The sequence below is a fragment of the Aquarana catesbeiana genome, linkage group LG07 (genome assembly GCF_042186555.1).
Source record: "Aquarana catesbeiana isolate 2022-GZ linkage group LG07, ASM4218655v1, whole genome shotgun sequence".
Classification (NCBI taxonomy): domain Eukaryota; kingdom Metazoa; phylum Chordata; class Amphibia; order Anura; family Ranidae; genus Aquarana; species Aquarana catesbeiana.
This window is the reverse complement of record NC_133330.1, coordinates 333,630,319-333,642,525: the sequence shown is the minus strand read 5'-3', so window position 1 is coordinate 333,642,525 and position 12,207 is coordinate 333,630,319. Positions and strand designations below refer to the sequence as shown.

At 46.6% G+C, this 12,207-nt stretch overlaps 1 protein-coding gene across 8 annotated transcripts in view; it reads right to left on the bottom strand.

Moving 5' to 3' along the window:
• DAB1 (DAB adaptor protein 1) overlaps positions 1-12,207 on the bottom strand; it is a 946,282-nt gene that overhangs the window by 160,459 nt on the left and 773,616 nt on the right. For all 8 annotated transcript variants that reach the window (XM_073593874.1, XM_073593871.1, XM_073593875.1 and 5 more), the window contains one exon: positions 10,462-10,560. In XM_073593874.1, coding sequence (XP_073449975.1) covers positions 10,462-10,560 — 99 coding nt within the window. The remainder of the gene's footprint in view (positions 1-10,461; positions 10,561-12,207) is intronic.

The window sequence follows — 12,207 nt, the reverse complement described above, 5'->3', positions numbered from 1 at the left end:
AAAGTTTGCTGGTTCTAAATCTGCCGCAGTCTTTATTTTTGTCCGCTCCTCCGTTCAGAGGAGATAATAGAAAAGATAACATGTGAATCCCCAACATAATATTTCTATTCCTTTGTGTGAAAGTTCGCAGTCCTCAGATAGAGGATTATGTCACACCAGGGAAGAAAAGTGAATCCCAAAGCTCACGTGTTCGGTTCAATGAGCCAACAAACGCTACTTGCTTAAAATCACAACTCCAGCCAAACCTTTTTTTTTAAAGACTTACAATTTCTGCCAGGTTTTTTTTTTTTCCCTCTGTTAACACACTAAGGAGATGTTGTTGTTTTATAAATTCTGTGTCCCCAGGACAGGAAGTGAGAAGAAATCTCCCCAAAAGTAACACATATTAAGGGGAAACTGCACGATATGCAGTGCCTTGAAAAAGTATTCATGGGGGCGTGGCCAAGATGGCGGACTGAGCGGACGTGTGCTCTGAGCTCTCCCGGAGTGTGATCCTAAAAAACTATCCGTACTGTCCTGCTGCACCGCTTAAAGGTACTCTGAGCCTGTTGGATGTCTTCCAGAATCCCCAGCTACAAGAAGAGGGGTAAGAAGTTAAAGTTTCCTCCTAACATCCCAGAAGAGGATGGATCAACCCCCTGCTCTGCGGGATCTCCTGCGCGCCATAGCAATATGGCGTCACAGACGGACCACGAGGAGGATCCTATTCTGACCCCTCCAGGACTGACGGAGCTTATGGCGGCTATTACCTCCTGCCAGTCTGCTGTAACTTCGTGTCAATCGACCTTGGCCTCAAAAATAGAAGAGGTCCAGCTAAACGTGGGAATAGTTCGGCAGGACTTGGACAAAATCCGGTCCAGGGTCTCGGAGGCTGAAAGGAGAATAGGAGAGGAGGAGGATAACATCGCGGACCATGATACCTCCATCCGCGCCCTTCAAACGAAGGTACGGGCCCTGGAATACCGTGCGGAAGACGCCGAGAACCGGAGCAGGAGAACAACCTCAGGATCGTGGGTCTTCCGGAGGGGGTTGAAGGCCGAGCCCCAGCCCAGTTTGCAGAGGAGTTGCTGCGCTCCATGCTCCCGGCTGCTCAGCTTTCCCCTTATTTTGTGGTGGAGAGGGCCCACCGAGTACCGCCCCGGCCGGGGCCTGAGGGATCCCCCCCTCGCACTTTTATCCTACGTCTATTAAACTTTCGTGACAGGGATGAACTGCTTAGAGCCTCACGAGTTGCAGGGGAACTGCCTTACAGAAATGTTAAACTCCTGCTATTCCCGGACTACACCATGGAAACGCAACGCCAACGCCACTCCTTCGAAGAGGCCTGAAATATAGCATCTTGTTCCCTGCAAAAATGCGAGTGGTGGACGGTGAAACGGTTAGATTTTTTACTAACCCCAAAGATGCATCCGCCTGGCTGGAGACTCTCTCCCCGTAAGTCTAACAATCTTATTGCATATTGAGGGCATGTTGTGCAGAATTATCTGCTTTATATATCTAGGAACAGATAAACATACAAGTCTCCTCATGTGTACTGTGGGTGCATCTCAGCCCCCTTTTTCACATCTCTTCCTTTATGGATTAAGCCATACTTAGGGACTGTTCCTAGAGGACTGTTGCCAGAGGGAAGGATTGTTTGGCCCTGCAGAGCAGGCCCTAACCGGTGCTAAAAGACACATGCCCCTCCTATAACTTTTCCTATACATGCTCCTCTTAGAGGTTCCTGGAGGACAGTTTTACTCTGGAAGTTTGTTTTCTTTACTTTTTCATTTTTTTTGCAACGAAAAAGAAGAAGGTGCCCCTGCTTAGTCAGGTGATGGACAGAACATTTTATTCTCTCCTACTATCACTCCACCAGCTCTGTGATACGAACTGTTACACATACATCTAGTTCCCATACTTAATGATGGTATGGTGAGGACCCGTTCCGGCTACACAACCTCAACTTAAGTTACCAGTTCTAAAGGGAGATTTTTGGGACTTATGTGCTCCTCAATGTTTTGGGGGGTGCGGGGTGGGGGGCGGGGGATGGGACTGTTCAGGGATGGTTACGGTTGGTTGTTTATGCTAACCCTTTTTTATTTTCAGGTTCAAGTTGGTCTACCAGGTCATATATTTGTCCTCATTTTTAGGTATAATGTATGCAGTAAGCTTTTGCAGTGTGATGTGATGCGTGTCCCCGATGTAGCCGGATGTGGGGAATTTTTTTCCCCCCCGAGCGACTGGGGGCGGGTATCCTCATCTGGACAGGGCCCTTTCAATATAGTAGAGTTGCTGCCATGGCTGGGTGGTTAATGGTATCATGGAATGTACGAGGCCTAAACTCTGCTGTGAAGCAATCCTTGGTGCTCAATTACTTGCGCAAACTCCGCCCACAGGTGTGTATCCTGCAGAAGACGCATCTTGTGGGTTCCCGCATTCTTAGTTTAAAACGGGCATGGATTGGCACACATTACCACGCGACATATTCCAACTATGCCAGGGGGGTCAGTGTGCTAGTCCACAAGTCCCTGCATTTTCAACTATTGGATATTCGTCTAGACCCAGGAGGCAGGTATGTTTTACTACACTCCCTGATTGAAGAGATCCCTGTTGTTATTGTGGGGATCTACCTGCCTCCTCCGGCGGACGTAGGGCTACTTCATGACCTGATGCAACAGGCCACATTGTACAATGTAGAAGATGTCCTGTTTTTAGGTGACTTTAATTTGACTCCAAATAGGGAGTTGGATAGGATGCAGGCGGTGGGCCCTCAGCAGTAGGGCCTTTCCCGCTGGGCATCCGCCTTTCATATGACGGACGCATGGCGCCATTTCCATCCCACTGATAGAGAATTCACCTGCCTCTCCACTACACACCGGACCATGTCTCGAATTGATTTAGCATATGCCTCCCCCAGTCTTCTGAGGAGGTTGATCTCGGTGGAGATTCTCTCCCGTGGAATCTCGGACCATGCTCCGGTGTCTGTGAACATCAAGCTCTCTACGGCAGTGGGTGTGAGGATATGGAGGTTATCCAAGTACTGGATTATGGAGCCGGAGATCCAAGAGGAGATACCGGAGGCATTGTGCGGTTTTTGGATTAACAACGCGGGCTCTACTGGACCCTTGGTACAGTGGGATGCGTTCAAGGCCTGGCTTAGGGGAGAATATATGACCCGTATATCTGTGAAAAAGAGGGCATCTGTGCAGTCTCTGAGGGTACTGGAGGAACAGGCTAGGCTAAGGGAGGCGGAGTATGTCCGAACTCCTGACCAAGCACATTATGTGCATTGGCAAGATGTCCTCAGAGAGTTGTCTCTTTGCAGGGTTGAGCTCACTAAGAAGTCAATGCTAGATAGTGCCCAGAGGGTATTTGAGTTTGGGGACAAAAACGGTAGGTTGTTGGCATGGCTCGCAAGGGGTCAGCATACTGCTACTCATATTGGCAGATTAAAAGATCTGGATGGCTGCCTATTGACGGAGCCGGCGGATATTAGTGCAAGATTCCTAGGCTTCTATAAAACCCTTTACTCTTCTAGAACTGATTATGACCATTCTCAGCTGCTCGCATATCTCGACCGAGTCTCCCTCCCTTCTCTAGAGTCAGGAAAGCGGGAAGAAATGGAGAAGGATATTTCACTGGAGGAGGTGCAGGAGGCCCTGGGATCCATGCAGCAGGGGAAGGCCCCGGGACCAGATGGGATACCCATTGAATTTTATGCTGTATATCAGGAGCTCCTTGCACCTAGATTTACCTCATTGTTGCAGCAATCTTCCACTCTGAACGCCCTGCCTGAATCTTTCTCGGAAGCGGTGGTGGTGTTGGTGCCCAAACCCGGTAAAGACCCTGAAGAATGTGCCTCCTATCGACTTATCTCCCTTATTAACGCAGACGCCAAATTACTGGCAAAAATTTTGGCCAGGAGACTTGGAAAGGTGATAGAGGACCTTGTTCATGTGGACCAAACTGGGTTCATGCCGGGGAAGGGCACCGATATCAACATACGTCGTTTGTTCCTGAACTTGGCTGCCACCCATGATAACAAAGGAACACGGGTCATAGCCTCTCTGGACGCGGAGAAGGCTTTTGATTCCGTGGAATGGGAATATTTATGGGAAGTGCTGAGGAGATTTGGGGTGGGTCCCAAGTTTCTTCACTGGTTGGGCCTGCTGTATAGGGCCCCCAGAGCAAGGATTAGGGTAAACGGCTCCCTTTCTGATAGTTTTCTCCTCCGGAGGGGGACCAGGCAGGGGTGCCCCTTGTCCCCCACCTTGTTTGCCTTGGCCTTAGAGCCTCTGGCAACTCTGGTGCGTGAATCTAGCCGCATTGTGGGACTGCGGGTTGGCCCTCTGGAGGAGAAGATATCCCTGTATGTCGATGATGCACTACTCTACTTACAGGATGCAGACACTTCATTACAAGCGGCGCTAGAAATATTTGACGAATTCGGACGGTTTTCGGGAGTTCGCATTAATTGGTCGAAATCAATACTTTTCCCTTTAGATGATAAGGCCAAAGATCTAGCGAATCAACCTGCACTGAGGTGGGCGGAGGTATTTACATACCTGGGAATAAAGATATCACGAGATTTTAGGGCATTTCAACGCCTCAATCTACAGCCTATCGTCACGTGTCTCAAGGATCACTGCTCTAGGTGGACTAATCTTCCCCTTAATTTGCTAGGGCGTATAAATATATTGAAAATGATTTATCTCCCTAAACTAAATTATATCTTCCGTAATTGCCCCACATGGATACCCCAGAAGTTTTTCAAAGAGATAGATGTCTGCATTGGAGCCTTCCTATGGCGGGGATCCTCCCCTCGTATAGCCAAATCAACTCTCCAGCTTCCCGTCAGATGTGGGGGTTTGGCCTTACCTAACCTATTAGTGTACTATTGGGCAGCTGTGCTGGTCACGGTTAGATGGTGGTTTGAACAGTCTAGGGCCAACGCGGCGGTTTGTTTGGAAGCGGCTATGGTGGGCTCCCTTAAAGAACTCGGGAACTTGGTATATCGTGGGGCCTCCTCCAGTCCTGCCCTCGCCGATCCCACTCGAACCACTCTGCGTGTATGGGGGGTGGCTAGGAAGCGGTATTTGGTTCCAAATAGGTGGTCTCCTTATTGCCCACTATGGGGAAATCCTAATCTCCCGCATTTTAGGACTGTTCCTGATCCTCAAGTGTGGGCCCGGTATGGAATCAAGGTTCTAAAGGATATTGTCTCATCTGGGATCCTAGTTTCCTTCCAAGATTTGGTAGTGAGATGTGGTCTCCCAGAGGGCATGCTGTTCCGCTACTATCAGCTGCGTCATGCCTTCCGGGCGCAGTTCCCGACACCACCCGACCTGTTGACGGATGGGGTTGAGGAACTATTGGCGCAGGAGTCCCTGGTTAAGCCCCTATCGTCGTTATACTTGACATTACTTAGCACAGATTCCAAAAAAATGGATGTACTGTGGGACAAATGGAAGGCAGATATCCCATCCTTGGATAGAGAGACTTGGGAAGAATGCTTTGAAAATTCCTCGCAGCTAGTGATATCCTCTAGGGACAAACTAACACAAACAAAATTCCTGCATAGGATTTACTTTACGCCTCAGAGGCTGCACAGAATTTACCCGCTGAAACCCCCGAACTGCCCAAGATGTCAGTCTTTGGAAAGTGACTATATGCACATGTTCTGGCTATGCCCGAAGCTCAACCGTTACTGGGCTGATATCTTCGAGTTTATTAGTGTACGTCTCCAGCTGGAGCTCCCCCTGTCGGCTGAACTGGCCCTACTGGGCATACAGGACGATGACCAAAGGCCTCGATATACTAAACTTTTACTATCATTGCTACTTTTTTATGCAAAAAAAGAGATCCTCCTTAGATGGACGTCTCCTGCACCACCTACTATAAGGTCATGGGAAAACTCAATCAATGCTATTTTGCCAATGTATAAACTTACATACATAAGTAGAGGTTGTCCTCGCAAATTTGAGAAGGTCTGGCAGCCATGGACCGACCCCCTGTGATATTGCTATATATTATCCTCTTCTGTAGTCCCCACCCTATAGGTTTATGCTGCACTATATTAGACTGAGCTGTATCTATTGATGCTCCCCTCCCTCTGCCCCCCCCCCCTCCCCCCCCCCCATTGCATACTGCATATGTACTGCTCTTGTTCCATCGATGTGTTCACTGCAATGCTTGCGTGCCTTATAATGTACTGCAACTTGATTTTTTCCAATAAAGACCAACCTTGTTGTTAAAAAAAAAAAAAAAGTATTCATACCCCTTGACATTTTCCACATTTTGTCATGTTACAACCAAAAACCTAAATATATTTTATTGGGATATAGGTGTACGTTTATAAAACCGAGAAGTTTTTTCTCAGTTCAGTTCTCGGCAGTTCTCAGAGGAAAATTATCTCCTCTGCAGCCGGTTTATGAAGCTGAGAACTCCAGTTCTCATAGGGAGAACAGAGAATTGTTTCCTCTGAAAACGGCCGAGATCAGTGTAAAAGTGGGTGGGCTGCCTGGAATCTCGTGAGATATTATGAAATTACGGCGCAGCCGAGTTCGAAGAGTGAAACTAAAGTTTAAAAGAGCATGTAATTACATGTTTTCAGACATGTGATAACTAAGTAAATATATATATATTCATGTGTTTGTATATATATATATATATATGTGTGTGCGTATGTATGTGTGTGTATATATGTATATATATATATATATATATATATATATATATATATATATATATATATATATATATATATATATATATACACACACACACACACACACACTTGTATATAGTATATATTTATTCATTTTTAACCCACTGGTGCTGATATTAGTAAGAGAGAAGCCTTCTTCCTCTTATCGCACCAGCTTCTCTCCCAGATTCTTCACCTCTGAGCTGGTGAATCTGGAAGGGAGATATTTCAGTGTAACGGATGTGAGATTGTCAGATCTCACTTTTATAAATTGCCCGTTTGTGACAGAACGGTCATGTCCTGTGATGAGAAGCGGAGAACATGTTCCCTGCTCCTTATCTCAGCTATATAAATCGGTACTCCCCAGAGATCAGCCTTGATCCTAAGGATCACGGCTGATCTCCGTTTTATAAACGGACACCTTTATGTGATAGACCAACACAAAGTGGCACATAACTGTGAAGTGGAAGGAAAATGATAAATGGTTTTCAAAATGTTTTACAAATAAATATGTGAAAATGTTAAAAAAAAACATTTATCATTTTCCTTCCACTTCACAATTATGTGCCACTTTGTGTTGGTCTATCACATAAAATCCCAACAAAATACATTTATGTTTTTGTTTGTAACCTGACAAAATGTGGAAAAATGTCAAGGGGTATGAATAATTTTTCAAGGCACTGTATGCTGGTGTGTGCCGGCCCACCCACTGTTGAAACCAGTTACCACTCTCCTTGTGGCAACTATGGCTACCAACTCTTCATAGGGTTTACTATTCTTCAGTTTGTGAATGAGAAGGGAGCCTTTGTAGAGTGTCCTTCCTGTTCATTCACTCTACAGTGTAGCTGAGGCTGCAGAAAAAGGATTGGGGACTTGTGTCCTCTTCACCATCCCACTATAATGCCCCGTACACACGGTCGGACTTTGTTCGGACGTTCCGACAACAAAATCCTAGGATTTTTTCCGACGGATGTTGGCTCAAACTTGTCTTGCATACACACGGTCACACAAAGTTGTCGGAAAATCCGATCGTTCTGAACGCGGTGACGTAAAACACGTACGTCGGGACTATAAACGGGGCAGTGGCCAATAGCTTTCATCTCTTTATTTATTCTGAGCATGCGTGGCACTTTGTGCGTCGGACTTGTGTACACACGATTGGAATTTCCGACAACAGATTTTGTTGTCGGAAAATTTTATCTCCTGCTCTCCAACTTTGTGTGTTGGAAAATCCGATGGAAAATGTCCGATGGAGCCCACACACGGTCGGAATTTCCGACAACACGCTCCGATCGGACATTTTCCATCGGAAAATCCGACCGTGTGTACGGGGCATAACTCCACCCAGGGTGCCCCTCTACTAGCAGTAGTTTTCAACCCAAGCATCTCCTAAGCCAAATCTCACTCTGAAAGTATGGGGGCATCTAATGGCCAACAAGGGGGACTACAATAGGGCCAAATAAGTTCCATACCCTACATTTCTAACAGTCTTGCAAATAAAAGGAAACTTCCAGTAATGAGGCTCTAACAGAAAAGTCTGTCATTAATAAAACTGCCAGTAAAAATTTCAGGGTGAACGCAATTCCAGCACCCCCAGCACTGAATGTATGTAATGGCAAGGGGTGCTAGGGTGTTATAAAGGGTCTGGTGATGCTGGCTGCTGGGGGATCTATTGTTGCTGGAGGGGATCTAGTTTTGTGTGGTGGCCTGCTGTTGCTGGTGGGAGATCTATTGTTGCTGGGGGGGTCACTGGTTGCTGGAAGGGATCTACTGTTGAGGAAGGTCTATTGTTCCTGCCTGCTGGAGAGTCAAATTATGCTGGCTGCTGGGGGATGTGTTCTTGTTGCCCGGGGTCATTTGTTGCTGGGGTGATATTTTGTTGCAGGGGTCCTATGTTGCTGGGGGGTCTATTGGTGCTGGGGGAAACTATTGTTGCTGGGGGAAACTATTGGGAGGATATATTGCTGCTGGCTGCAGGGGATCTATTTTACAGCTTTTTTTGTTATCATTACCAAATTCCATACAAATTGCTTAGCATGACATAATGATACTTGGCTCTGTATTCTCTAAATGAGGCAGTACTGGGAGGTGGGTAGGGGGTGGAACCAAGAGACTGGTACTCGGAAGTGGGTAGGGGGCGGAGACAAAAAGTGACTCAGAAGGGTGGAGTTCCAGCACCTGAGAAAAAAAAGCCCTGACAACATGTACAACCAAAGGTCTGGTAGGCACCACTGCAGCCCTCCTGTACGGGGCCCAGGCCCCATCTGTTCAACGGGGGGGGGGGGGGGGGGGGGGGGGCCGGGTAGCTTTATGGTGCAGCAAGTTCCACAAAAATTCCACAAAAAGTTCCAAAAAACTCCACAAAAATTCCAAAAATTCCAAAATTTCTACTGTAAGTGGAAAAGAGGGTCAACAATGCCCATTTGCAGCCATAGGTCCCTGGAACTTCAAACTCGGTAGTTAAGGGTTCCTAGATGCCCCCTAGCTGCAGCCAAAATTTGGGGTCTCTGGACCCAAAGGGTCCCGAAATGACATTGCTGCAGATGGACACAGTTGACTGACTTTGGGGCCCTGTATTTCGGGGCCACTTGGTGCTAGGAACCCCAAATTTGGTATACAAACCATATCCAACATATCCAATGTATCCAATGGTATACAACATATCCAAAGCTGGGGTTCCTATCACCAAGTGGCCCCGAGATACGGGGCCCCAAAGTCGGTTCGGAAAATGTCAAGCACTTTTCTGCAGCAGAGAATTACATTTTTCGAACCGATTTTGGGGCCCTGTATCTCAGGGCCACTTGGTGCTAGAAACCCCAGCTTGGATATGTTGTAGTGCTAGTTCCACTGGGTTTGCACACCAAATTTGGGGTTCCTAGCACCAAGTGGCCCCTGAGATGCGGGGCCCCAAAATTGATTCGGAAAGTGTCATTCTCTGCTGCAGAAAAGTGCTTGACTCGAGTATTAGCCGAGGGGTGCAATTTCAGCACAAAAAAAATGTGCTGGAAAAACTCGGCTTATACTCAAGTATATAGGGTACCTACCTTTCCTGAATGAACACAGTGGGCAATCGGTACCAATCACTCCTGTGTTCATTCAAAACTAAAGCATAGTAAACTATGTTTAAACTCTAGTTTGTGAATGAAGAGGGAGCCTCTATAGATAGAACTTCCTGTTCATTCATTTTGCAGTACAGCTGGGGCTGCAGAGGAAGGAATGGGATCTGTGTCCTCAATATTTCTTTGTCTCAAAAGTGAGACATCAGGAGTCAGTTTAGACCCCTAATATTTCACCAATGCACCCCCCCCCCCTACAGGGCTAATAAATAAAATGTAAAAAATAATGAAAAAAACATAATTAAGGGCTCATGTACACAGGAACTCTGGACGCATGAATGAGTGGTCTGTTTGTGCGGCTGGAGCCATGTTCAAGGCCATACACCTGCACACCCACCCAGGGTGGGGGCCCCCGTCAAGCAGGCTGTATGGGGCTCTGTGATTTCTAACAGGAGCCTGACGGTAGAGTTATGGGTACAACTACACAAGAACAATACAATGGTCTGCAGACAGTCAAATGGAATCCCAGGTGAGTCTCAGTTGCAAGTCTACCACCGTACAAGATCTGCCTTTCCCACCAGTAAGACAATTGCTCATACATGAGTCCCTCTGAATATAATTGATCTCTGGATATTGCTTATCTGCTATGTAGAACATGTGTATTCTGGGAATATTAAACAGTTGGAAAGTGACAGCGTGTGATCCATGTCTACTTACACCAGTCTTCTCATCAAAGATTTTTATCCCTCCAAAGGAAACCGTTAGAAAGACTTTCAGTTTGTGTTCGCCTTTTGAACGCGCTCCTGCGGCAATACCCTGTGGAGAAGAGAAGAGGAAACTTGGGGTTACTGGGTCACCCTATTATTCCTCCTCACCCCTTTGAACTAATGAAGATCAGTTAGAGACTGGTAAGAGCAATGTTTAAAAAGCGCACCTCCACCTCTGGGCAAGTTTTCACTGTTAAATGCGGCATAAATACTTTGCAATTTTCACAAACATCGTTGTTTTGCATAGCTTTGTCCTCCATCCTCTAACACTTCTCTCTTTTTGACTTAAAAAAATGCTTTCAGTTTTCAGAATACCTTTTTTTTTAAATAAACTGCTGACAGTACAAAAGTGTATTTAAACCTAAATCTGCACCCTTGTGTTGCACTTGGCCATCAAGGGTGCAGCCAGGGGTCAAGACGTTTTTGGGCCAGCTTTGGGATAGTTCTTCTGGCATATCCTCCTGGCAGTTCTTCATCTGGGCACTACTTCCTAGTTCTCTCTTTGAAGCCCCCCGCTGTGTCTTCCTGCACTCCAGGTTTCTCTCTGATGTCCATCTATGCTCTCCAATGTGCAGGCCACCAGGATGGACTTTGCTGAACACACCAATACCAATTGGTTAAGCTTCCTTTTTAAGAGTAATTTGCTCAACTTCAGTGATTTCTGGAGTTTTGGAGCTCCTACAGTATCTCACAAAAGTGAGTACGCCCCTCACGTTTTTGTAAATATTTTATTCTATCTTTTCATGTGACAACACTGAAGAAATGACACTTTGCTACAATGTACAGTAGAGAGTGTACAGCTTGTATAAGCCTTTTCCCCTTCTCTGTGTCATGTGACTCGTTAGTGTTATAAGGTCTCAGATGTGAATGGGGAGCAGGTGTGTTAAATTTGGTGTTATCACTCTCACTCTCTCATACTGGTCACTGGAAGTTCTATATGGCTCCTCATGGCAAAGAACTTTCCAAGGATCTGAAAAAAAGAATTGTTGCTCTACATAAAGATGGCCTAGGCTATAAGAAGATTGCCAAATACCCTGAAACTGAGCTGCAGCACGGTGGCCAAGACCATACAGCGGTTTAACAGGACAGGTTCCACTCAGAACAGGCCTCGCCATGGTCCACCAAAGAAGTTGAGTGCACGTGCTCAGCATCATATCCAGAGGTTGTTTTTGGGAAATAGACGTATGAGTGCTGCCAGCATTGCTGTAGAGGTTGAAGAGGTGGGGGGTCAGCCTGTCAGTGCTCAGACCATACCCCACACACTGCATCAAATTGGTCTGCATGGCTGTCATCCCAGAAGGAAGCCTCTTCTAAAGATGATGCACAAGAAAACCTGCAAACAGTTTGCTTAAGACAAGCAGACTAAGGACATGGATTACTGGAACCATGTCCTGTGGTCTGATGAGACCAAGATAAACTTATTTGGTTCAGATGGTGTCAAGCGTGTGTGGGGGCAACCAGGCGAAGAGTACAAAGACAAGTGAGTCTTGCCTACAGTCAAGCATGGTGGTGGGAGTGTCATGGTCTGGGGCTGCATGAGTGCTGCCGGCACTGGGGAGATACAGATCATTGAGGGAACCATGAATGCCAACATGTACACTGACATACTGAAACAGAGCATGATCCCCTCCCTTCAGAGACTGGGCCGCAGGGCAGTATTCCAGCATGATATTGACCCCAAACTCACCTCCAAGAT